This window comes from Heloderma suspectum, chromosome 3 (assembly GCF_057233095.1).
Source record: "Heloderma suspectum isolate Gila_16-S chromosome 3, 16-S_ref, whole genome shotgun sequence".
Classification (NCBI taxonomy): domain Eukaryota; kingdom Metazoa; phylum Chordata; class Lepidosauria; order Squamata; family Helodermatidae; genus Heloderma; species Heloderma suspectum.
The window spans coordinates 50,689,220-50,717,102 of record NC_139460.1 but is presented as its reverse complement, the minus strand read 5'-3'; the positions used below and the strand labels follow the sequence as shown (position 1 = coordinate 50,717,102).

The window sequence follows — 27,883 nt, the reverse complement described above, 5'->3', positions numbered from 1 at the left end:
TTCTTTTCTTTTTTTGCAATCTGAAAAGTAGGGAAAAAATAAGTTGAAAACCGACACCACAAATTTTGTAATACACAGAAGCAGTGTACTTGAACAGAAACAGTCTCATGCAGACCCTGTATGCTTTTCCCATGAAGTTAGCAGTATCCTTTAGGTGAAGAAATACATCTTGGATTCGAGTGTTGTATATGTCTACAGTATACTCAGGAATTAAATCTTCATTCTACACATTTTGAGTGAGTAAAACCTTGACATTCACAAAGAAAAAATATTTAATAGGGTTTTTTCAGTGCTTCCCCCAAATTTCCAATTTTTCCATTAGAAAAACTGAGGAAAAAGTCCTCATGGGGAAAAAAATGGGGGAAAACCAGCTTTTCCCCTGATTTTTCTAGGTTATTTTTCTTAGGGCCTTTTCAGTAAGAGTGTCCTGTCTTTGGAATTCGCTCTCCAGAGAAGCTAAATTGACATTTCTTTTCATTCAGTTGCCATTTGAAATTGTCTCATTGCATGTTTGAATACATTGGTTCTGATGCCATGTTGGCCTTTGACTGAACTGCTTTCTTTGACTGAACTCCTATCCCAGAAAACTATCCCAGTTTTCTGGGATAGGAGGGGGCTGTATTGCTATGAATTGTATTCATGTTATTTTGAAATAGCTTTTAATGTTGTATTAATATTTTCTTTTGCATTACTATGAGCTAACTACAACATATATATGGAAAGGTGGGATAAAAATATTTTAAATAAATGAAACAGTACATGTATATCTCAGTTAATTAATTCATCGATATCAGACAAACCCTCTGCTGTGTTTTCTCTCTGGTAATGGAATGGAAATATAAACAAAGGGATACCTAATGCTATATATACTGATAGCAAGTGCCTTTGTGTATTCAGCTATCTGCAGGAACAGTCAAGAAATAGCTCAAACAGGTTTGTTTCATTGCTAATATTTGTTTGATGCTTGGGGCCAGGACATATAAGCAGTCTTCCTACTCCTTGGCTGTGTGAATGCATGGGGAAAGTTAGTGTAAACTGAGTGGTATGTGGATTCAGCCACACCAATTCCCATGATTGTGGTAGCTTGGAAGAAGCACTGCCAGTAGAATTGACAGCTAGTTGTATTCATGTTCAAACTAATATTTTCTTGTGTGATTGTGCACGCACATGAAGACTACATCTGCTTGCATGTAGGGATAGGAAGAAGCTCACTTGCTCTCACTTTTCAGTGGCCTTGAGATTCTTCTTATAAATATCTTTGAGAATTAGGAGTGATGGCAAAAATGTTTTTCTGTGTTCACAAATTAAATGGATAAGGGACTACAGCTGACTGGTAGAACTCATGTTTTACATGCAAAAAGTTCCTAAATTCAATCCCTGGCATATCCAGTTAAAAGGATCAAATACCAAATGATGGGAGACTATGGAGAGCCACAGCCAATCAGAGTAGAGAATATGGGCTAGAAGGACAAATAATCTGATCTCAGGAAGCTTCCTATGTTCCTAAGAAGTGTCTAGGGAGGGGAGAGAAATAACAGACTTTGAAGATGTTATGATACAATTTCCTTCAATTTATGTTCAAGGAAAATAGAGCAGAAGAAAGAAATATAAAATTACCTCCCCCAAAATATTGTTACTTACTTTATATTGATAAAGTGCTTTTCCCAAGTCCTGAAAGCATTTCACATATTTTCTCTTTAATCCTTAATAAGGTAGTTCTGTGCCTTAGAGATAGTGGCTTGCCTTCTGCTACCCAGAGAGTTAATTGATGGTTCAGATCTCATATTTGCTACTGTCTGGCTCTCAGTTCATTCTCTTAAACAGTACACTATTCTAGGGGCTCATGTAATTTCATGCATCATTATTTTAAAATACATGCAATTTTGTGTGAGACTTAATCTGAAAGTTCTTATCTATATAGTCATAGAAAATCTAGGAAATGAGTAAGGTAGTGAACAAATATTGACAGCCTATCTGAAAATTAACACTGAACTGTTTTACATGCAAAGGTTCACACACAGGGAAATGAAAACAAAATGAATTCTGCAGGCAATGGTTAAAAAAAAAAACATTTACTGTTCTGTAATGTTAAAATATTTCACCAAAACAGTTGCAGTCAAAAATAATGTCTGTTATTGAAAATGTAAATACATAAAGATGCATTTATACAGGTGCAAGTCTATGTACCTTACCAAAACTTATTTAAATGAATAGATAATACAGTAAGCACACGCTTGATATACTTAAAGAGACAAATTCGCATGTTAGTTCTGAATACTGTTGTAAGACACATGCAAAGACCTCTCACAAAATTGTAATTAAAATTGTCCCAAATTTTTCTTGCTAGGATGGAAAACCTAAGCTTGTACTGGTGATAAGTATGTCAGCACAGCAATGCGTGGTCAGTTATAGACATTACTTACTGTAATTTGTGACTGTCGTGGGAGAGGAGTAGCTGTTGGTGTAATAGTGATGCTGCTGGTGATTTTGTTGATAGGTTTACTTGGTGTTCCATTAGTTAATGCTGGAGTTCTGTTATCCTGCACAGGGGTGCAAGGACTAATGGTTTTTGCTGAATTAGGAATAGCTTGGACATAAGGGTTTCCTAAATGAATATGTATTTTATTATCCTCAGTAGTTATCACACTAGAACTGGAACTGTTAGATCTTTGGAACTGCCAGGATGACTGCCTTTCAGGGGATACTCGAAAGACAGCATGCTTGTCACCAATTTCCAGTGGCTCTGGTGAAAGTAACTGCTCAGGGGAACTTGAGGAACTTGTCAGAGCCAAAGGGGACATTGTCCTTTCTGGAGTTACAGAGCCACATGATTCAGGTGTTTGAGATCGAGCAAAGGCAGTCAAAGTAAGAGGTGGCATGGCTTGTTCTGGACTTGAGTAACCATCAGCTGCTTTAGATTTTATAGGAGTTAAAGATCCATTTTGAATTATGGTGATCCTTTGCTTTGGTGTGCCACAGGTGGGTATTGTAGCAGTACTAGTAAAAGAGTGAGAGCTTTCTGCAGTAGGGCTTGTTATTTCAAGGGTGGCTGTATTTTGTCCATGATCTGGAGTAACCTTTATATGAAGAGGCTGGCCTGGTGTGTGACTTAGAACTAAATTTCCAGGCTGAATGCAATTTCCATTCTGCTTGGTGTGAACTTTTCCATTTTGAATATGGCTTTCTTTGGACTTCATCCAGGGTATCCAAAGTTTACTATTGTTCACTGCATTTGCAACAGAGGAATTGCACTTGAAGGATAAAGTTTGCTCATCATCGTCGTCATCTTCATTATCACTCTCTTCATATAAATGTCCATTGATGACAGCTCGTTCCAAAGGAACTAGACTCTTGTAATCAGGTGGTTCATTGTCTGCTGGTTCTGTTTGGACTTCCTTAGAAACAACCTGCAAGTCAGAAATTCTCCTTCCATTGAGACTTGGTCTTAGGCTCTTGCTGAAACGCCTGTACCTCTCCAGTTCTTTAGTAAGGATTTCCATTTCTCTTCCTAATTCTTTGTTTTTGTTTTCCTGGTGAGTGAGTTTCTTCTGCAGAATTGTATGGTCTTCCCTTAGATGGCATATTAAATCCTCTGTTGCCATGTACTCATGAATTTTCTCTTTCAGTGCATCTACTTCTCTTGAAAGGTGTCCTGACTTGGCTGCTTCATCCTTAAGTTTTCGGAATAATCTCTGCTCATTGTTGCATTCTGTCTTCTCTGCTAACTTATAACGAGCCAGTTCTCTTTTCACAACCTCAAGTTCCTCTGCCAGAAATCTGGCTTTATCTTGTTCATTAATGTATCTGTGTTCTAAAGATTCAAATTCATCTTCAGTTTTCATGAGGTCATCTTCTATGGCCTTCATTTCTTTAAGTTTGTGTTTGAGCCTATCAATTTCCTGGGCTAGTTCCTTAATTTTGTTGTTTTCTTGTTGTAAGGATGGGGTAGGTTTGGTCGTCTCCTTAAGTTTATTTTTAAGAAACTCTTTTTCAATAGCTTCTAAGGATTGAAGCTTTTTCCTTAGCAGATTCACCTTGGAGGAGAGATCATTTCCTTTTTCTTCCTCTGCTTTTAGTTTGCTTTTGAGCTCATCTCTCTCTCTTGTGAGATTGGACATTTTTTCCTCAGCCTCTGTCTTAGATTTTAATGCCTTCTTACTTTCCTCAATCAGTTTTTCTGTGATTGACATAACTTTTTTTTGTTCCAGCTGAAACTGTGAATTTGCAGTCTGTAGCTTTTCTTCTGTTTGCCTTATTTTTTCATTCATTGTTTTCCTCTCATCTACAAGCAATACTGTTAATGATTTCAGTTTACTCAGATCTTCTTTAAGTGTAAACTCTGTTTTCTCCAACTGACTTTCCATGGTTTCAAGCTCTCTAATACGAGCTTTTAAACCATCGAGTTCCTGTGACAGCTGCTTTGTTAAAATTTTTTCTTTTTCTAGATTGTGTTTCAAAGAGTAACATTCTTGCTTGCTTTTGCTGAAAGCATCCTCTAGTTTCTCAAGCTCCATAATTCTCATGTTGAGTTTATCAACTTCTGTTTTAAAGTTCTTACTTTGTGAGGCTTCCTTTTCTAGCTTCTTATGAAGCTCTCTGCACTGTTCTTCCATTTTTATGAGCTCTTCATCTTTTCCTTCCATTTCTAGTACTCTTTTCCTTAGCGCCTCCACTTCAGACATAAGGGAAGAATTTCCACATTCTCCTCTATTCATTTTCTCTCTCAGGTCTTGTAGTTCTTCTTCTGCCTTCCGTAAGGACTTATTAGTCTCTTCAAGTTCGTCAATTTGTCGACCGAGAGCTGTTAATTTTAAGCGGAGCTGGCGATTCTGGCTCTCTTCATTGGTTAGTTTGGCCATTGCAACTTCTTGTTCTTGGGAAACCTTATTAGTTTGCCCTTGAAGTTCAACTTCCAACCTGAGAGCTTTCTGCTCCTCTTCTTGAGCTTTTGCTTCTGCAATGGAGAGTTTCTCATGTGCTTGTTCTGCAGCGATAGTTAGGTCTTGGATTTTTTGGGTTTGCAGGCTTAGCTGTTCTGTAAGTCTTTGTTGTTCATCCACTACCATTAAAGCAAATGACTTAAGTTTTGTCAGCTCCTCCTTCAATTTGTTTATTTTCTTGCTGTTTTCTTTTTCTTTTTTTGCCTGATAGGCTGCGTCTTGGTCAATAAACTTCTTCAATCTGAAAAAAAAGATACCACATTTCATTTTGTGAGTGTTTCAGAAATTAAAAAACAATAGTATTAGTTAGACCGGAGGTGACGAAATGATGTAAAGAGATCTTTGTTTTAGGAAACATTTGAACAGATATAGGGATAGAGATAGAGGTTGCTTATGCTAGCAGTACATCGATAATGCAAGTGGACTGGCAGTGTTGGATACTGTCCATAATATTTCTTGAGCAGATCTTGGATATTTCCATGAGTTGTCATTCTAACTGGTGCAAAGATACAAACTTTCCTCCCTTCTTTTTCTCTTCTGATTTTGACATTGTTGTGGACACTAATGTGGATTATATATTGCCCTGAGAAGGAGGTAGAAGGTAGATTGCATCTTGTAATTTCATGTTGTCTTCTGTCCTGTAATTACCAGCTCATGTGCATATTTGTGGTTCTGGCACACAAGATTTAAAACTTGCTGCCTTGCGTCTTCTTAAGTTAGCAAAAGACCAATATCTTTCCCTCTCTATAGAAAGTGCATGGCCCAATACAATTTTTAATTTTTTAATGGATGTCACCTGTATGTGTTATATTTTTGAGTCCTAGTATGGCTACATATGCCTGCATTAAAAATACAGTGTTGTTAATTGCATGAGGATGTACTTTTTGCTGAGTTTTACTATTTTTGTATTAGAAGCTTATCTTAACCTTGTAGTAGTAAGGAGGAGTTAGATTATCCCCCCATACTTCGGTACAATGAAACCAGAGTGAAATATGCTTGACTTTAAGTCTGTGATCTCCATGTTACCTTTCTTTTCTTTATAACCTACTAAATCCCCCAAAGTTATTTCATCTTAAATATTTTGCTGTATCTCAGTACTACTAGGTAGGGTTGCAATCTCTATCACTGCTTTTGTACAATTGTAGTGGTCTTGAGTATGGTGATGCGTTCTAAAAAATGAAACTCTTGTGTTCCTACTCTAACTACTGAATAAATTTGCTGTCTTCTCCCTACTTGTTGGTCAGCTAATATAGTATTCCAAAAAAGATAAATATTTGTTTCAAAATAATCATATACAAGTCTTGTATATGGTAACTCCTGTTTTTAGAAAAGGTGTGACGCCTCTTGCCATTAAAATGGGCACTGGGGGCGCAATCCTATGGAGATAGTTGTCAGCCTCTGAACTCGGAGGTTGACGACTGTCCAGTGCAGGGCAGCCAGAGAACGGAGGCAATCCTCACCTCCATGCTCCAGTCACCCTGCATTTCTGGCTAGACAGGCAATTTTGCCTGTCTAGCCAGGGAGCTTCAGAGCAGGAGAGGGGGAGGCCGCACGGTGCATAGGAAGCTGCGTAACATGGCTTCCAAGGTCTCCTCCCTGGCCCAGGACCACTCCTTTTTCTGACTCCATTTCCGAGTTCAGAAATGTAGCTGGTGCAGAGAGAACTACGCCAGCTATGAGGGGGTGGGCGACAGGGCAGGGACCGTGGTTTCTGGGAACCAAGGTCGGAGCCCACAGACTAAAAAATCCTATGGCCCACTAGACAGTGTTTTAGTGGCCATAGGATTGCTCCCTCAGTCTCCTAAGCCTCAAAAACCAATTATGAATAAGTATATGCCAGTCCCAAGTGTTTATTTTTGGGGAAAGGAATTAAACAGGTAGTTCTTTGTAGTCTTGGATGAGGCTGATTACCTTGACCTATACCAATCAGCCCCTTCATGGATCACTGCCTTGTTGTGACGAAGGGGCTTGCAAAATTCAGTGAAGCCATAAACTATGCCGTGCAGGGCCACCCAAGACGGACAGGTCATGGCAGAGAGTTCTGACAAAATGTGGTCCACTGGAGAAGGAAATGGCAACCCACTCCAGTATTCTTGCCAAGAAAACCCCATGGAACGTATCACAAGGCTAAAAGAGATGACGCCGGAAGATGAGCCCCTCAGGTCGGAAGGTGTCCATTATACTACTGGGGAAGAGCAGAGGGAATTTCCAAGTAGCGCCAGAAAGAGTGAAGCGGCTGGGCCAAACCCGAAAGGACACTCAGCTGTGGATGTGTCTGGTGGTGAAAAGAAAATCCGATGCTGTAAAGAACAATATTGTTTAGGAACCTGGAATGTCAGATCAATGAATCAAGGTAAGCTGGAGGTGGTCAAACATGAGATGGCAAGATTGAACATTGACATCTTGGGAATCAGCGAACTAAAATGGACAAGCATGGGCAAATTTAATTCAGGTGACCATTATATCTACTACTGTGGGCAAGAATCCCTTAGAAGAAATGGAGTAGCACTCATAGTCAACAAAAGGGTGGGAAAAGCAGTACTGGGGTACAATCTCAAAAACGATAGAATGATCTCAGTACAAATCCAAGGCAAACCATTCAACATCGCAGTAATTCAGGTCTAAGCCCCAACCACTGATGCCGAAGAAGCTGAGGTTGATCGGTTCTATGAAGACCTACAACACCTTCTAGAACTAACACCAAAAAAAGATGTCTTTTTCATCATAGGGGATTGGAATGCTAAAGTAGGAAGTCAAGAAATCACCGGGATAACAGGCAAGCATGGCCTTGGTGTACAAAATGAAGCAAGACAAAGGCTAATAGAGTTTTGCCAAGAGAACATACGGATCATAGCAAACACTCTCTTCCAACAGCACAAGAGGCGACTCTACACATGGACATCACCAGATGGTCAATATCGAAATCAGATTGATTATGTCCTTTGCAGCCAAAGATGGAGAAGCTCCATACAGTCAGTTAAAACAAGACCTGGAGCTGACTGTAGCTCAGATCATGAGCTGCTTCTTTCAAAATTTCGGCTTAAATCGAAGAATGTAGGGAAAACCACTAAACCATTCAGGTATGACCTAAATCATATCCCTTATGAATATACGATGGAGGTGAGGAAGAGATTTAAGGGATTAGACCTGATAGACAGAGTGCCTGAGGAACTCTGGACAAAGGTCTGTAACACTGTTCAGGAGGCAGCAACAAAATCCATCCCAAAGAAAAAGAAATGCAAGAAAGCCAAGTGGCTGTCTGATGAGGCTTTACAAGTAGCTGAGGAAAGAAGGGAAGCGAAAAGCAAAGGAGAAAGGGGAAGATATATCCAACTGAATGCAGAGTTCCAGATAATAGCAAGGAGAGACAAGAAGGCCTTCTTAAATGAACAGTGCAAAGAAATCGAGGAAAACAGTAGAATGGGAAAGACTAGAGATCTTTTCAAGAAAATCGGAGATCTCAAGGGAACGTTTTGTGCAAAGACGGGCATGATAAAGGACAAAGAAGGCAGGGACCTAACAGAAGCAGATGAGATTAAGAAGAGGTGGAAAGAATACACAGAAGAACTATACAGGAACAATCTGAATGACCCTGATAGCCATGATAGTGCGGTCACTGAACTTGAGCCTGACATCCTAGGGAGTGAAGTCAAGTGGGCCTTAGGAAGCATTACTAACAGCAAAGGTAGCGGAGGTGACAGTATTCCAGCTGAGCTATTTAAAATCTTAAAAGATGATGCTGTTAAAGTGCTGCACTCAATATGCCAACAAATTTGGAACACTCAACAGTGGCCACAAGACTGGAAAAGGTCAGTTTACATTCCAGTTCCAAAGAAGGGCAATGCCAAAGAGTGTGCAAATTACCGTACAGTTGTGCTCCTTTCACATGCCAGCAAGGTGATGCTCAAAATCCTACAAGCTAGGCTTCAGCAGTATGCGAACCGAGAACTACCGGAAGTACAAGCTGGGTTCGAAGAGGCAGAGGAATTAGAGATCAAATCTCCAACATTCGCTGGATCATGGAGATAGCAAGAGAATTCCAGAAAAACGTCTATTTCTGCTTCATTGACTACGCTAAAGCCTTTGATTGTGTGGATCACAACAAACTCTGGTAAATTCTTAAAGAGATGGGAGTACCAGACCACCTTACCTGTCTCCTGAGAAACCTGTACCAGGATCAAGAAGCAACAGTAAGAACCGGACATGGAACAACTGATTGGTTCAAAATTGGGAAAGGAGTATAACAAGGCTGCATATTGTCGCCCTGCTTATTTAACTTATATGCAGAGTACATCATGAGAAACGCCGGGTTGGATGAATCACAGGTTGGAATTAAGATTGCCGGGAGAATTATCAACAACCTCCGATATGCAGACGATACCACCCTAATGGCAGAAAGCGAAGAGGATCTAAAGAGCCTCTTGTTGAGGGTGAAAGTGGCGAGTGCAAAAGCTGGTTTGAAACTCAACATTAAAAAAACTAAGATCATGGCATCTGGCCCCATCACTTCCTGGCATATAGAAGGGGAAGAAATGGTAGCAGTGACAGATTTTATTTTCTTGGGCTCCAAGATCACTGCAGACGGTGACTGTAGTCATGAAATTAAAAGACGCTTGCTCCTTGGGAGGAAAGCTATGGCAAACCTAGACAGCATAGTAAGAAGCAGAGACATCACCTTGCCAACAAAGGTCCATATAATCAAAGCTATGGTTTTCCCAGTAGTAAAGTATGGCTGTGAGAGCTGGACTATAAGGAAGGCTGAGCGCTGAAGAATTGATGCTTTTGAACTGTGGTGCTGGAGAAGACTCTTACGAGTCCACTGGACTGTAAGGAGGTCAAATCAATCAATCCTAAAGGAAATCCACCCTGAGTGCTCATTGGAAGGACAGATAATGAAGCTGAAGCTCAAATATTTTGGCCATCTAATGCGAAGAGAAAAGTCACTGGAAAAGACCCTGATGCTGGGAAAGATTGAAGGCAAAAGGAGAAGGGGACAGCAGAGGATGAGATGGCTAGATAGCATCACGGATGCAATGAATATGAACTTGAGCACGCTCCAGGAGAGAGCGGAGGACAGGAAGGCCTGGCGTGCTATGGTCCATTGGGTCACGAAGAGTCGGACATGACTTAACGACTGAACAACAAATCCCACTCAGCATTCAGAGAGGGCTTTGTGATGGAGGCTGCATTAATGGCCCTTGTCAGTTATTTCTTCGTCTTCTAGTAATTGACTGAGAAAATGTGAGCCTGTTAATTCTTCCGGACTTCTCAGTTGCCTTTGATCAAATTGACTGTGAGATTTTGTTGGGGGACTTTGCAGTGGGTCTGGTTCTACCTATCTTAATAAACTCAGAAGATACTATTAGGTAACTTATCCCGTACTTCATGGAAATTACGTTGTCATCTTAAATTGTCTTTAACCTTAGTCTGTTGCCCCACCTAATGATAGCTCCAGCCTTGCAGATCCCATTCCCTCCTCTAACAAGGGGGTTCACCTATGTCTTTCTAGGGCCAGGTTTTGTGTTGATCTCATCTTGTATTCTAAGCTACAGCTTACACATTTTTATTGTCCCTGTTCAGGCACCACACTAAGCTATGGTGGTTAGGAGTTTTCAGCTAACCATGTTGGCTTAGCATGATGTCTAAACAGGTGTCTGTCCCAGCCATGGTGGTATATTAACCATGGACTAACCATGTTCACTAACCACTTGCTGCAAGATGGTTAGTGGGCTCTACTATGGCTTAGCATGATGTCTGAACAGCCTCTGTGGTTAACTGACAGCTGCTATAGAGCTCCATGGCAAGAGAGGCTAAAAAAGGAGTAGTCGCTGAGCACCAAAATGGCCGGCAGCACTAAGCATCAAAGTGGCTGGCAGCACCAAACTCCGAAATGGCTGGCAGCACCAAGCACCAAAATGACTGGGAGTATCAAGCACCAAAATGGCAGACAGCGCAAAGACCACTGGGATGCATGGTCACCCATCCAGAGGACTGCGGGTTCCTGCAGGAGGGTGGGTGGTTATGGAATGGTTAGTCTAACCATGTTGAGGAACATGGTTACCTGCACATGTGGCAATAGCACTCACAGTGGTTAGCGGTAACCACCATGCACCATGGTTAGCTTAACCACTCTTCCCCATTGTGAGTCTGAACAGGACCCTTATCTTTAATTCAAGAAAACAAAGGAGTTGCTGCTGCAATCAGGGACACTGCTGAGGTTAGGGCAAAAGGTTCAGTAGTTCTATTATTTTGGCTGCTGATTCTTAGTTCTTACTGGTTTGTTTTCATTGTATATTTTGACTGATGCTTTTAAAGCTTCCTTGATGCCGCCGTCGCCGCTTCCACCACCACCATCACCACCGTGGACTCCTGCCTGGCAGTCTTTTTAAAGGGGATTTTAAATTGTTTTTAAATTTTTGGGGGAGTCTGTTGTGTTTTTAGGGGTAGCTAGCCTGCCTGATAGGCGGGAGCAAGGGGGCATGTGTCCACCTGATGGAGACAGTGGGGGGAGTGTTGGGGGCCAGAACATACCGAGGCTGGGTGGCAAGTGCTGGCGGAGCGCTAGGGGCAGGCCATGCCAGGTAAGGGGAACCAGGGAGAGATGTGTAGTATCTGTCCCCAGCTCCGGGCCTGGCCAGAGCCAGAGGCAGAGGATGGCTGGGGGAGGCGTGACTCCATCTTCTGGCCTTCGTTTGATGCTCTGCAATGCCAGGGCTGTTACCCAGAAAACCTCCCTCATCCATGACATGATCCTGGATGAGGGTGCAGACCTGGCATGTATTACGGAGACCTGGCTGGCCGAGGCCGCTGCTCCAACTCCTGCGACCATGTGTCCAGCTGGATTTTCGTATGCACAGCAGCCGAGGGTTGGGGATTGGGGAGGGGGAGTGGCTGTTATCTATTGAGAGTCCTTGGTCTTCACCAGACCCCCTCTCCGGGAGACCAAGGTTGCTGAGTGCATGTACTGGAGGTTGGGCCTGAAGGGTAGTTTGGGGATTCTGCTTGTGTACCGTCCACCCCACTGCATGACTGACTCTCTGGCCGAGGTGCTTGAGGTGGTCTCTGATGTGTGTATGCAGTGCCCTAACTTGTTGGTGTTGGGGGACTTCAACATACATTCGGGGGCCGTCCTCGCAGGGGCACCTCGGGACTTCATGGAGACCATGGCTTCCTGGGAGCTGCACCCTATTCCAACTGGTTCCACCCATGTAGCCAGTCATGAACTAAACCTTGTGTTCATTTCTGGAGAAGCGGGGAGTGATCTGGAAGTTGGGGGTATATCCACCCCTCCTTGTAATGGTCAGATCACTATCTGGTGACGTTGGACTTCTCAGTTCCACAACCCATCCGCAGGGGTGGAGAACCCATTAAAATGGTCCTCCCCAGACATCTTATGGATCCAAATGGATTCCTGAACGTACTTGGGGATTCTCTGGGGCACGCCAACGGCCACTCATTCAAGACCCTGCTGGGTGGCTGGAATGCTGAAGTCACTGGGGCATTAGATCAGGTGGCTCCAAAATGCCCTCTCCCCCTGAACAGGGCTCAGACTGCACCATGGTTCAATCCGCAGTTACGAGCTCTGAAACAGGAGGTGAGACAGCTAGAGCACCGGTGGCGGAAGTCTCGCTCCAAAGGCAATCTGACACGGGCTAGAGCTGTATCTTCAGCCTATCACGTGGTGGTGAAGGCAGCAAAAAAGGAATATTATGCTGCCTCTATTGCGTCTGCAGAGTACTGTCCCAGGAGGCTGTTCCGAGTGGTCCGGAGCCTGGTCGGTCCAGTTGCACTGGAACCACTGGAGCATTCTAAGGCCTCCTGTGAGGCCTTGGCAAGGCACTTTGCAGATAAAATTGATCAGATTAGGAGTGTTATTCCGTGTGCTGTGGATACAGTTAGTGAGCAAGAGGCGGTCTGTGGCACACCGGTTTTGTGGGATCGGTTCCAGCTTCTTCCTTCTGATGAAGTGGACAAGGTGCTTTCATCTGTAAAGCCGACCACCTGCTTACTTGATCCTTGCCCATCTTGGCTCATTATGAGCTGCAGAGAGAGGCTGGGTGAGGGGATCAAGGCGGTGGTGAACGCCTCCCTTGAGGAGGGAGTGATGCCATCAGCCCTCAAAGAGGCAGTGATAAGACCGCTTTTAAAAAAGCCCTCCTTGGATCCCCAAGTTCTGAACAACTTTCGCCCAGTCTCGAATCTGCCTTTTTGGGGCAAGGTGATTGAGCAGGTGGTGGCAATGCAGTTGAAGGCACACTTGGAAGAAGCCAATTCTCTAGATCCATTTCAGTCGGGATTCAGGTCTGGGCATGGGACAGAAACGGCCTTGGTCACCTTGGTGGATGATATGAGGAGGGCTCTGGATAGGGGCGAATGCTTCTTCCTTGCTCTCCTCGACCTCTCAGCGGCTTTTGATACCGTTGACCACGGTACCCTCCTGGACCGCCTGGAGGGGTTGGGCATTGGAGACACCGTATTGCAGTGGTTCCAGTCCTTCCTCTCTGGCAGGTACCAGAGGGTAGCACTGGGAGAGGAGGTTTTGGACCTGTGGCCGCTCACTTGTGGGGTGCCACAGGGTTCCATCCTCTCCCCAATGCTATTTAACATCTATGTGAAGCTGCTGGGGGCTGTCATCAGGAGGTTTGGGGTGCGGTGTCATCAGTATGCGGATGACACGCAGCTCTACCTCTTGTTCAAATCTTCACCAAGGTTGGCCGTAGAATCCCTGTCCAAATGTCTGGAGATGGTGAGTGGCTGGATGGGAAGGAATAAGCTGAAGCTGAACCCTGACAAGACCAAGCTACTTTTGGTGGGAGACAAGAGGGGGTTGGGAGATGTTGACCTGGTGTTGAATGGGGTACGGCTACCCTTGAAAGACCAGGTCCGCAGCTTGGGGGTCATCTTAGACTCCCAGCTGTCCATGGAGGCTCAGGTTTCAGCTGTGAGCCAGACAGCGCTGTACCAACTCCATCTGATACGGTGGCTGCGCCCCTACCTTCCCGACCATCTGCTCCCATCGGTAGTACATGCCCTGGTCTTCTCTCGTTTAGACTACTGTAATGCGCTCTATGTGGGGTTACCCTTGAAGACAGTTCGGAAGCTGCAGCTGGTACAGAAGGCAGTGGCTCACCTGATTAAAGGCAGCCGCCGGTGAGATCACTTCACTCCAGTGCTGAAGGAGCTACACTGGCTACCAGTTGTTTTCCGGGCCAAATTCAAGGTGTTGGTTTTGACCTTTAAAACCCTATATGGTTCCAGCCCAGCCTATCTCAAGGAGCGCCTCCAGCAACACCAGACAGGCCGCTCAACAGATCAGCCTTGGATGGCCTTCTCTCTGTCCCATCAGCCAGGACAGCTAGGCTGGTGAGGACAAGGGAGAGGGCCTTCTCTGTGTTGGCCCCCACTCTGTGGAACTCCCTCCCTAGGGAACTCCGTCATGCCCCCTCTTTAATGAGCTTCCGCCATGCATTAAAAACATGGTTGTTCAGGCAGGCATTTGGGGTGGGCTAGGGTAATTTTAGAAATGTGATCTTTTTAATGTTGAATTTTATTGTGTAAACTGTTTTTATTGTTGTACATCGCCCAGAGTGGCTGGGTGACCGGCCAGATGGGCGATTAATAAATTTGATAGATAGCCCTTTAGAAGGGAAAGGCAGGGTATAAATGTTTATTTAATTCATATCCTGCCTTTCTGCAAAAAAATGGTGCTCAAGGTAGTGAACAATAAAATACAGATTAAAAACTAAATCTTAATTAAAACATAGCATGAAAACAAATATGTTAAAACACAACAATAAAAGACAATAAAATATTATTTAATTAAATAATAAAACTGTCCCACAACCCTGACACTTCATAATGTTAGGGACAAGTGGATGGTTTTTGCAATAATATATTCACTTTTATGAGACAAAGTAAAATTCCTTCATAATGCTAGGTTTTAAAAAATCAAATAGACTACATAAAAGTAATATAATCAAATTGGCATCCAGGGAGCCTTTATTGTAAACAGTTTTAAGACAAAATGTACCTGTAATGAAGTGGGCAAAAAGAGCAGTGCAAGATAGAGAACAAAGGTGGTGTTATCTGAGGGAGAGGAGTTTGGAGCTAATACTGTATAAGAACTGTAGGCGATAAAGGATTCTTTTCATTAATAAGTATCTCTTTCTGTTTTCTCACTAATTTTTTCCCCCCGTTTTGAACATTTGTCACAAAGCTGATGATATATATTGCCATAGATACCAAGTCATAATAGTTATTCGGCTCTCCATTTCATTCTGTTCAGGGGAATTTATGTGGTTAGGCTTACAATAATACTCAGATTTAGTCACTATATTGGATTTTCATTTATGAAATACTACTTTGTCATATGGGTTTTCTTTTTAAATGAATATTGGCTTGACAAACCTCTAAAAGCAGAACAGAATTTCAGTCATATGTCTGGCATATGACAGTTACTCACTAGCTTAATAAACTGAAATTTTGTTGTTCTTGTTCAGTCGTTAAGTCGTGTCTGACTCTTCGTGACCCCATGGACCATAGCACGCCAGGCCTTCCTGTCCTCTGGTCTCTCCCGGAGTGTGCTCAAATTCATGTTCATTGCATCGGTGATGCTATCTAGCCATCTCATCCTCTGCTGTCCCCTTCTCCTTTTGCCTTCAATCTTTCCCAGCATCAGGGTCTTTTCCAGGGAGTTTTCTCTTCTCATTAGGTGGCCAAAATATTTGAGCTTCAGCTTCAGTATCTGTCCTTCCAATGAGCAGTCAAGGTTGATTTCCTTGAGGATGGACTAATTTGACCTTCTTGCAGTCCAGGGGGCTCGTAAGAGTCTTCTCCAGCACCACAGTTTGAAATAAACTGAAATATTTAACTACTAATCTTCCTTTACATTTCCTCAATTGGCGACAGAATCTCAATCCCGCCCCACAAAGCAGATTTTGAACAGTTATAGCATTGACTTAGTAAGATGGCTCATGTTGCAGTTTTAAAGACTGATATATGAATGTTCTTGCAATGAAATTATGTGTAGTTAATTGTACTCGTCTTGTTTGCTTATGCTCTTCTGCAGCATTACTTTCCAAAGTTAGGAGAAAAAGTAAACAAGTAAACGTTCTGATCCAAGTGCTTTGAAGCACATGCTTATGTTATCTTGAAGTCTATCCTCTTGACTTAGCAAGGATGTCTGTAACTGAAAAAGGTTTCCACAGACAGATTGCTCTGCTTTATCTTTCCAAATGCATGCAAGAGGTTCTTCAGTGATTGAAGGCCATAGACACAACCCTAAATTCACAGACTGAATCTAGAGTCAGTCTGTGAATACAACGTTGTGGCTGCTTCAGCCACCATGTTCAGTTATTATGGAAGATGGGAGTTGTAATCCAGCAACATCTGTGGAGGGCCATAGCTTCCCCAGCCCTGCTCTATACTGAATGGAGTGCTAAATGCAGAGTACTGTAGAATAAGAGAGGAATTCTGTACTATTCTTGCTCTGCTTTATGAAGCATACTGGTAAACCTGATGTTGCAGTAACGTTATTGTAAACAGATATGCTGGTTCAAATGCTTGGTGTCTGTGTGTATGATAGATTCTTCACATGGAAGTAACTGAAATCGATAAGATAAACAAGTAAATGTACTCCAGAACTGTGGTGGAAATCTCTGCATATCCTGCTTATGTAGAAAAAGCAGGTCAGCACAGCTGTGGTTCTAATTTGGTATAAAATCAGAAGTATTCCTGGAAGGCTTTTGTCATCTTACTTTTTCCAGAAAAATCCATTCAGGAACAAGAAGGGATATCCTCAGCATGTTGGAAGCATTTTCCTATTTAGTTAAGAAAAAGAGTATGATGGAATTAAAAAGATCTAGTGGGAATAAAAAATAGTTCCTTTTGTGTCCTAAAATACATCTGTTTTTGAAAAAGAGAGTGCACTTATGTAAAATCACTTTATAATGGAGGCATAGGTGATGCAGTATGATTCAGTGGCCAACAGTAAGGAAAGGAAATGTACTTTCTTTCCAAAATATAATGCCTAAACATAACTAAATAATATAAAATCCATCGTAAAAGAATTATTCAGTCATAACTGATTTATCCTTTTGTCTTGTGTACTTAGATTCAAGACATAGTTATAACTAGTGCTGTGCTGAAAGTTTCTCCGTATTTTTGACCATTCTCATTCAATTTGATAGAAGAGAAATTGCTTTCGAAAATAAATTCAATACTGAAGAAAGTTTGGAGGAATTCTCAGGGGTTGGGGTTGGGTTTCTTAGGCTTACCTTACTTAAGAGGTGGCCAAGGAATGAGCACAAGTATCCTGTCTTTCATTGTACAATCATCTCTTTGGCAGCCTGTAGCCTCCTCAGCTCCCTACACCTCAACTGAAGCCCAGTGGAAGGCATCATGAGCTAATTCCTCCCTTAGGGCTTTTTCAGATCAGGAAGTACAGGCAGCCTGGAGGCTATCTGTGATTAGATAAGCTCAAAAACACCACCAAAAGAAATTCAACATAAATTATAGACTGTCTTGAGAATGAGGCAGAACAATGGAAGCCCCTTTCATGGGGGAAGAAAACTTTCTGGAAATTGGAGGACAGATTTTGGTAAAGCATTAACTCCACCTCATCCCTGGAGCTTGACATAACACTGCCCCCCCCACACACACCTGCATTATGGTGGATGCAAATGGGGGCCAGCCTGCCAACACAGGGTATGTTTCAACACTATCGGATTCACTTCTTGTCCAACTTTGTTGCGATGTTTCCCCAATTGCGTCTTTCCTCGAGCGTGTTTCCATGTCCTGGGAGTCTGCACTGTTTCCATGGAGCCCTAATCATGTTATTCTCTTGATGGCTGGGTGGAGTCTTTTTGGAGAGGGTTGGGTCTGCCTACCCTGTCTGTTTTCCCACCTCCTCCTCTTTCTGATTCCCCCCTCCATCACCCCCTCTGCCCTGCTGAGTCTCCTCCTTGCTTTCCCAGCTGTTTTGTTTTGCTTGAGAGAAGGAGCAAAAAATCAAAGCGCTGTGTCTGGAGCATCCCTCACCCTGTTAAACCTTCTTTCTTGCCCCTAAAATGAGGATTTAAGCAGCAATTGTGCATTAATGAAGGGATGAAAAAGCAAAGTGTTGTGGCCAGTCTCCTCCCTGCCTTCCCAGCCCTTTTGTTTTGCTTTAGAGAAGGAGCGAAAAACCATAGCACTGTGTCTGGAGCATCCCACACCCCTTTAAACTTTTTTTCTTGCCCCTAAAATGGGTGCTTATGTGTGCATCTTTTCATCTCTGCCTGACTGCTCCCTCCAGGATCATCTCCCCCTGTCCTTCACACAACTTCAGTGTTTCCGCCTCCTTTGCCGTGTTTCCAGGACAACGGAAGGAGAAGCTAATGGAAGAGTATGGGATTTTTAAAAAGGCTTTCATACTCTCCCCGCTTTCTCCTTTCCCCTGAAAGTCCAGATGCACCTGCATTTCAGGAGCAAGCCTCATTGAGCACAATGGGAGTTACTTCCGAGTAGACACACATATGCTTGTGCTGGGAAAGGGGGGAGAACACAAAAAAGGGAAACTAGCCCCCATTTTAACCCAGAGGACCTCATTGACCACAAGAGGAGTTACTTCTGAGGAGACAGTAATGGGTTTGTTGTGGGAAAGAGAGTGAAACCAGCCCCCATTTTAACGCACAGGATCTCTATATAGAAGCTGTGAACGAGTTATGTCCTAAGGCAATGGACCGAAGCCTTGAGATTGCATTAAGCGCATTTAAGAATTGGGTTTAAAAGTGTGCCATTTCAGTTGAAGGGGAATCTCTGTAAGTTCTGATGTAGGCATTCAAAGGCAAGTCCCATTCAGCACAATGAGAGTTACTTCTGAGGAGACACTAATGGGTTTATTGTGGGAAAGAAAGTAGTACACACAAAGATAGAATCCAGCCCCTGTTGTAACCTGCAGGATAGCTGTAACGAAGTTACGAAGTACTTTCTTCCTAAGGCAATTCATCGGAGCCTCAGAGCCTCATTTGGTCACTTAAACGCATTTAAGGAATTGGGCTTTAATGTGTGCCATTTCAATTGAGGGGGAATCTCAGCCTCATCCACTGCAATGGGAGTTACATCTGAGGAGATACTAGTGGGTTTGTTGTGGGAAAGAGACTGAAACCAGCCCCCATTTTAATGCACAGGATCTCTGTAGTGAAGCTGTGAATGAGTTACATCCTGAGGCAATGGAACGAAGACTCAAGATTGCGCTTAATCGTATTTCAAGAATTGAGGGCTTTGATATGTGCCGTGTCAGTTGAGGGGCTTCTCTGTCATTTCTGTGGTCACTGAGAGGGCAAGCCTCATTCAGCACAGTGGGAGGGAAAAAAAACCCTGACTGGGGTCATGGGCTGTGTTCTAGTGCTTATTTTTAATGATGTTTTAAAAGTTGGTCCCTTGGCATCCTGCTCCAAAATGATGAAACTTCAGGAAAACAGAGAGGGAAAGGGTTGGGTCACTGAGGTCAGAGTGATACATCCACAAAGGCTGGGCTACACACCACATGGGGAGGACTGTGATACCGGACCCAGTGCGATTGTGGAAACAGGTCAGTAATGGAGCCGTGGTAAGCTGGACTACAAGCAGTCTCAAAAGAAGCGGTTTTTCAACGATAAAATGTGGTGCTGGGGCTGAATGGCCACGACATCATGGAAACGTAGAGACCTCACTGCGCAGCCAGGGTGGAGTAAATTGCTGGTGGAAACACAGCCACAGTTGATGCTTTTGCAGCACAACCCCCCCCCCCCCGAAAGCCTTAACAAAACTGAAAAAAGCTGTGCTATAAGCCCTGCCAGTGGGGAGCCCTACCTGGGAGAAACTGCTGAGAATTTCTCCTTCCCCTGGAGAAATTTGGTGAAATTGTCTCCTAAATTTCTCTGCCCACAAATAAGGTGGAGAATTTTGAGAGGCCATCTGTGCACAGCTCTAGTTATAACTGACAGTGCATAATATTAAAAGGAAAGGTGAGGCAACTGGAAAACAGTTCTGCATGGCAATACTCTGCACAAGGAGCCATAATGTTTCCAATACTTCAAAATGTTAGAATTATCCCTGTTCCTCCGGACTTGTCTTTCATGTTTCCATATGAGCTCACCTGTCTCAAGATCACTGAGGGGAATGTTGAAAATTCCCTCTGAGCACACAGTATAATTTCGTGGGGTGAAATGCAGCAGGATTAGTTGTGGTGCGCACCATGTGAAAGTCATTTCCAAATCAGGTGTGTAGACTTTTAGGAAGCAACTTTTTAGGAAGTCTTTAGAGAATTGTTATTTATTATTATTTTGTCTGGTTTAAATGCCCTTATCCATGATTTAGTAGTTAGTCAGTTTATTTACACTGCATTTTAAAAATATTTCTATTTTAGGGTTGTTTTCAGCTTCTATGCAACTCACAAAAAAGGCATAGTTAATTGTGTAAAATAATGAAATCAATATCATTATCTCATGAAGACCTTATAGATGTAATTGGATTAAATTTATTACTGCTTTTATTTTTGATGATCTTTTGAAATATAATCTGATAGAGGACCCCCCCCCTTTTTTTTTTTTAGCAAAAACTATTAAACTGTCTTAATCATAGCTTGTGGACTGAGAAAAGATACATTTTTCTCAGTTATAAGATAGAGAAACTTGTAGAGGGGGTTCCTCAGCAAGAACTAAGTAGAACTACATAATCTTTTCTAAGGACCGATATGGCATTGTGTTCGTGATGGTAACTCCTCTGACTGGTTGAGTTGGTGTGGTGATGCAGAATGTTCAGTTACTCAGGGATCTGAACTGTGTGCAGTCCAGCTTCTGTGAGAGAAATTTTGGTTGACAGTTTGTGATTAACATGTAGTGTAGGGGACTGCTGAGGGCTAGGAGCCCCAAAGCAAGGAGAATAAAGAAAGGAGGCAATAGAGTGAACCAGAAGAACCAGAAGAAAGGTTAAGTAGAGACTGAGCCTTGAGGAGAAAGGCAGAAAACACACGAAAAGAAGGGTCTAATCAGGGAGTGGCTCTGAAGATACTTAGTAGTGCTGATGGTCAGGAGAGGCTGCGTTCTATTGAGGGAGGGAAAGTGAAGTGGTAGGGGATAGTGGTCAAGAGATAGGCTAACCTCAAGTGGTTTCTTACAGGGAAACTGATATGAGGAATGGACTTTTAAAGCCATCTAATTGCTTCAGAGTCAGACATTTATCAAATTCTGTTCTGAAGTTACATGTACAAGAGTCAAAATGAGCTATTCTTTTACCCTGATGTAAAAAAAAAGTTGAGACAGAAAAATATCCTACAACTCCCAGCATTCCCTGCCAACCATGCTCATTGTGGAATGCTGGGAGTTGTAGGACTTCTTTTCTGTCTAAACTTGCATAGGATCGTGCCCTTAATTTCTTCTTTTATCTACATTTCCGGTCATTGTAGAAGCATTCATAAACACAGTTTTAACATTGCTCCCTCCTAAGACATTTTGGAACGTTTTACTATAATGTATATTGTTAAAATGAAATAAATGAGCATGTTGTTCTGAACATGCTCATGTTACTGAGAATCTGGTTGTGCAGCATAAAAAGGAATGTGATTTAATATTTTGAATGGTACTTTATCACAGACAAAAGCATTACAAACTGATCGGAGAAAGATTAGCATTAACATGTTTGAAAGCCAGGAAATTAATAAAAAGGCTTCCTAAATAGGTGAAGTAGCTGATTTTGGGCTCCAGGTGTATTTCATAAGAATGTAGTGGTCATCTAAGAAACATTAGATGTATCATGTAGCCAAGCATTTGGAATTTAAAAAAAAACTGGGTAAATTTCAGTGAAAGTAGTTCTTAGACTTTGGTTTTATAGACATGAATATGAGATAGACTACCTCAGATACACATATTTTCACTGCTGGTCAATTGGAGTCTGTTACAGCTATATAAGTTGCTATCCTTACTATGGTTTATCATTACACTTTTATATAGGTAATGAAAGCAGCTTGTAAAGACAAATGCTTAGCATTTCTAAAACTGTTATTATAGCACTAAAATAAACTGTCTGCTTAGAGTACAACTGCGTGGACTTCCCCTTTCTATAAATAGTTTTCTATCTATTATGGGCAGAACTCCCAAAGTATGCATTGATGGCAATCCTATAGCGCAGGTCAGGAAAACACATTGAATTCTGAGGACACCAGCATGGTTAAGAGTGTCAAGAAAACTATTAGAGAAAAGGGTTCCTTCAGAAAATGGAAGTCTTGACCAAATGAGAACAAAAAGGAACACAAACTTTCACAAAAGATACACAAGCAGACTAAGCAAGGGATGCAAAAAAAAAATATTGAGGAGCTAATAACACTAAGACCAAAAATAACAAATTCTTTAAAAACTTCAGAAGCAGGTAACCAAGTAGGGAGGTGGTTGGGCTATTGGATGACAAGGGAGATAAAGGAGATTGCAGAGAAGCTAAATGAATGATTTGCATCTGTCTTCACTGCAGAAGATGTAGGGCGGATAGATACCTGTGCCTGAACCGACATTTTCTAAAAGGGAGACTGAGGAAATAAGGCAAATAGTGGTGACATGAGAAGGTCCTAAGCCTATCGACAAATTAAAAAGAAACAAATCAACAGGTCCAGATAGTATCCATTCAAGAGTTCTTCAAGAATTCAGACGTGAAATCGCTGCTCTTGTAACAAAAATATGTAACATGTCCCTAAGATTGGCCCCAGTTTCAGAGGACTGGAAAGTGGCCAGTGTAATGCCTATTTTTTTTTAAAAAGAGATCCACGCGAATCCAGGAAATTGCAGGTGAACCATTGGGTGGTATAGAAATAAATAAATGTCTTAATCTGTTTCGGGTAAATTGGGAGGGAAAGCATGGTTAAAGCTAAAATTATCAAGCATATAGGACAAGTGTTGCTAAAGAAGAATCAACATGGCTTCTGCAAAGATAAGTCCAGTCTCACTAGCCTTTTAGAGGTTTTTTGACTGTGTGAAAGGGGGAGTCCATTGTTTACTCAGATTTTCAAAAGGACTTTGACAAACTCCTTCACCGAAGACTCCTGAATGAACTTAGCAGGCATGAGATAAGAGAAGAGGGCCTCTTATGGATTGGTAACTGGTTAAAGAATGGGAAACAGGGAGGAGGAGTAAATGGTCAGTTCTCGCAACAGAGGAATGTCAACAGTGGGCTCCCCCAAGGTTCTGTACGGGGACCCTTTATGAACTTGTTCATAAATAATCTGAAATTAAGGATGAGCAATGAGATGTTCAGGTTTGTTAACAATACCAAATTATTTAGGGTGGTTAAAACAAAGGGACAGTAAACAAAAAGACTCCAAAGTGGGCGCTTGGGCATCAAAATGGCAAATGAAGTTCAGTGTAAGGAAGTGTAGAGTGATGCATGTTGGGGGTGGGCGGGGAATCCCTAACTTCACACATGCTGATGGATCTGAGCTGATGGTGACTAACTAGGAATCTTGGAGTTGTGATAGGTAGTTTGGTGAAAACATCAACCCAGTGTGCAGCTGCTATGAAAAAGGCAAATTCTGTGTTGGGGATCTTCAGGAAAAGGATCGGAAATAAAACTGCCAATATCATACTGCCTTTATGGTGTGACCACACTTTGAATACTGTGTATAATTCTGATTACTGCACCTCCAAAAGCATATTGTAGCACAGGAAAATGTGGAGAAAAAGGCAACCGAAATGATCAAGAGACTGGAGCAACTTCAGGTTGCAACGTATGGGGCTTTTTATCTTAGAAGATAAACACATGGAATCATATGAGTAAGAGGGGACATGATAAATGTGTATACAATTATGCATGATGTGGAGAAAGTTGATAGGGGTAAGTTTTTTTTTCCTGTTCTCACAATGCAAGAACCCAGGGTTATCCAGTGAAGCTGAATGGTGGGAGATTCAGGACAGCCAAAGGATATACTTCTTTACACATTGCATAGTTAAGCTATCAAATTTGGGACTACAAGATGTACCACAAGATGGCCACCAACTTGGATGCCTTTAAAAGGGGGTTAGACAAATTCATGGAGGATAAGGTTATCAATGGCTACTAGTCATTATGGATATATATTACCTCCAATTTCAGAGCTAGTATGTCTCCGAATACGAATTGCTGAGGAACATAAGTGGGAGGGCACTACTGTGTTCATATGCTGTTTGTGGGCTTCCCATAGGCATCTGGTTGGCAACCGTGGGAGCAGAATGTTGGACCAGATAGGCCTTTGGTTTGATCCAGCATGGATCATCTTACATTCTTATCTACTGTGCTTTGCAGATGGGGTTATCTCGTTTAACAGTAGGCAAGTGTGAACATGTTTTATGTATTTTAAGCATCTGAGGAACCAGAATTTAAAAAATAGCCCCAAGTGGAGATATATTTTTAAGAGCTCAGGTGTAGGGTGACAGTTTGAAGGATCACAGTGACTTCTGAGATGTGGAAGACATTCACCAAATATTTTTGGCTGAACATAGCTTAAAACTGCAATTGTGTATCGTACCTTCTTCGCCATCTAAGGAAGAAAAAGATGAATCTAGGATAATAGTCAGGTCACAGTTGGTTAACTCTTGTTTTTCAGCTTTGGGCGCAGGAGGAACTCTTTGGAAAGCATGGATCAAATGAGATTCTGAGGACTTGTCAGGAGTGAATGGGTGACACAGCTTTGTCTGTGTGTGTGTGTGTGTGTGTGTGTGTGTGTGTGTGAATCCTACAGAGGCCATTGAGAGCTTCTGTACATATGCCAGTTGTCCTGTCTTAGTGCACAGATGCTAAACTCAAGGAAGCTCCTAGTTGATCTTCAGTGAAGGATATTATGTTGCTTTTCATGTTCATCTTAAGCTGAATCTGTGTCTTGCTACTGCTTCAGTAACTCAGAGAGGCAAATGTGGGAAAGGCAATCAGAGATCGGTCTTTACAGCACCCCTAAAGAGCACAATTCTTTTATTACTCTCAAAAAGGACAGCCTGTTTAAGTTCTTTTCATATATATATATATATATATATGTATGTATGTGTGTGTGTGTGTGTGTGTGTGAAATTTGCGTAAATAAATTCAGTAAAACTATTAATAGGGAAAAGAAGGTTAGGCTGCAGTCCTGTGCACACTTATTGGGTAGGAAGCCTCATTTAAGTCAGTGAGACTTACATCTGAATAAACCTGTGTAGGATTCCTCTACAAATTCCCAGCCAGGGTTGTGCTTGTATTCCTTAGCCTTCACCCTCATTCATTGCATATCCAGTCTGATCTCTGGGACCCAATTTGGTTGCATTGTGCTCACTTGCCCTCCTGCCTTGTGAAACAGCCGTGATCTGGCTTAGCCTTGTATGCAGTCATTGTTTGGCAATAATTTAAGCCCCATTTTCAGTGAGGCAGTGTTTATTTTTAATGGTTGAGCTTTAGTTGTTGAACTGTCTATTTTAATTGTTGAACTGTCTATTATGCTGTCTATTTTTTCTGAAGCCTCACTTGGGGTGTGTGAGAGAGAGGGGGGCAGGAGAGAATTGTCTCCTTCCTTTTCTCTCACGTAAGCAGATTGATTCTAGGCCAGAAAAGAAGCAAGTGATTTCATTTGGAACAGCAGAAATTGGAATTCACTGACTTTTACATCAGCCAGGAAATTACTGTTGTGCATATGGAAGGCTAACAGGAGGAAATGGAAAGATTAGACACTAGAGATGTGGGATGGTGGTCAGAGCACAGGACTATGAGGAAAGAACTCCTGAGTTCTAATTCATATAACTTTGCCTTCCTCTTTGTCCTTAAATTAAACTTGCCATTTAAGCTTTTCCATGTAATCATAGAACGGACTGGCTTCATGTTGGGTATATTGTCCTTTTCGTTGTTGACCTAAATATAGAAATAATCTGTATTTTTATGTAGTTGATGGACTGGCCTAAGGTGCCCAAAGCCCCTGGGTGTCTCAGAAAGGAAGTGCTGGTTATGACAGTAGTACAGTAACAAAAAGCAGTGGGGAAAAGCTGAATTCCTATAAGAAATGTTGCAGACTATGAAGTCCAAATGCAGGGGTGGGCAACTTGTGACCCCTCAGTTGTTTTTGTCTACGACTCACATCAGCCTTAGCCACCATAGCTGGTAGTGAGGGATCAAGTGAATTGTAGGCCTAAAAATTCTGGAGGGCCACAAGTTGCCCATCCCTGTCCTTAGGTAATTCTTAGTACATGTTGGCTACTTATGAAAGCTTGATACGAATAATGGGAGGGAAATGTTGCCCATTTATGGTAAATGATGATGAACTTACCATTGTCCCAGTGCTTTAGCAACAATCACATTTCTGCCTCAAGCAAGAGCTAGAGTATGCCTTTGCAGCAGTAATTGGAAATGTAGTGCTGGAACCCATACCCTGTTCCCTCATAGCATAGGGTCATGTTCCAATAATGTAAAAATACTTGATATTCATATGCCGTTTTCTCTAAGTGCCCCAAACATTTTATATTATGTCAGTAATCCTTAGAACAGCCATCTCATCTAGCCTATCTTTGTTAGCTCAGTTGTAGAGATGGCGGAACTGAGGCTAATAGAGAGTGGCTTGACCAAGGCCATCCACTGAGTTTGTATATGAGGGGAAAGGTGAACCAGGGATTTCTAGCTCATGCACTACTATGCTTCATCTGTATAACTAACCACAAAAAGCATGCAGTTGTAATATGACATTTACCATGGCAGTGGTATAGCAGCTTTTTGTATTAGAGTTAGCATTTCTAAAGTATACTTCATGTGAGAACTGGAAAGCTAGGAGTAGTCCAGTTAATGGTTTCATTAAGAGCACAGGTAGTTTGTTTTTAACTTTTAAAATCTTAAAGCTATTGAGCTTTTAGTTTTAGGGCATAAAGACATTTGCTGGTAATCAGTGCTGGCTTCAGGTTTTTGAGAGCCCTTGGGCAAGACAAGCTCAGTGGGCCCCCTCCCTTGTCAGTCTACCTTCTCATTGCCATTATCACCAGTTGCTGTTGTTCCTCATCCTCTTTCTCATCATTTGTCTGCTTGATAGACAGAGATCCAGTGAGCAAACAGTCAATGGCATCTACTCTTCTTCCTTTTCAGAACCACCATTGTCTGGGCCAGAGTGAGAGGCAAGTGAACAAACAGGTTGCAATGATTAAGAGGAGAAGCAATGCCAGGCTTTTTAAGAGCAACCATTATAATAGCAATGGTTTTAATAGCAACCATTAAAAATGTCACTGGCACCCTGCAGAGGTGTGGGTCCTCGGGAGGTGACCATCCACACCTACCCTTGACGCCGGCTCTGCTAGCAATAGTATTTCTTGAAGTGTGTCTATATGGAACTCCCTGCCTCTGGAGGTCAGGCAGGCACCAACACTGGGTTGTTTTCAGTGCCTCCTGAAAACAGCACTTTTCCAGGAAGCCTTCGTTGGTTAACCAGCCTCGGTTTTATTGGAACTCTGTTTTTTAAGAATAATCTTAACATCGTGTTTCTTCTTTTTATGTTTTGTTCATTTTATCTCTTGTTGTTCACTGCTCTGGAATTTGTTTAGATGCGGAGCGGCATACAAATGTTCTAAATAAATAAAATATATGGTACATTAAATATGGTTACAAGCCACATAAATGGAGGGATTAGGAAAAGAAAATATTTGGTGAATTCTGATATTGCTTTCCAAATTCGTATTTTTATATATAATTTCATCATCTTTTGCTTGCAAAACTCTTATTCACACCCCAATTCTAAAGTTGTGTGACATGCTGTTGCTTTGCATAGCTGACTGTTTTTTGGCATTGACACCCTGTTCTTAAATGTACTTACATGACCTGGAAGTTGGTCCTACAGATTTCAGGGAGCATTAATTCGCAGTAAGTGTGCTTTGGACCATGATCTCATTGATGGCTGTTTCATTGAGTGGTTCTGTGAAGTGTATCTGTTCTTCTGTGCATCACAACATTGTTTGCTTCAAGTATTA

At 42.1% G+C, this 27,883-nt stretch overlaps 2 protein-coding genes across 2 annotated transcripts in view; one reads left to right on the top strand and one right to left on the bottom strand.

Annotated features, from left to right (window-relative positions):
- The window catches only part of CMSS1 (cms1 ribosomal small subunit homolog), a 315,244-nt gene that overhangs the window by 22,256 nt on the left and 265,105 nt on the right, over positions 1–27,883 (top strand). The window lies entirely within an intron of this gene.
- Positions 22–27,883, bottom strand: part of FILIP1L (filamin A interacting protein 1 like) — a 105,971-nt gene continuing 78,109 nt past the window's right edge. Inside the window, exon 4 of the mRNA XM_084843218.1 lies at positions 22–5,181. Coding sequence (XP_084699344.1) covers positions 2,403–5,181 — 2,779 coding nt within the window. The 3' untranslated portion in view covers positions 22–2,402. The remainder of the gene's footprint in view (positions 5,182–27,883) is intronic.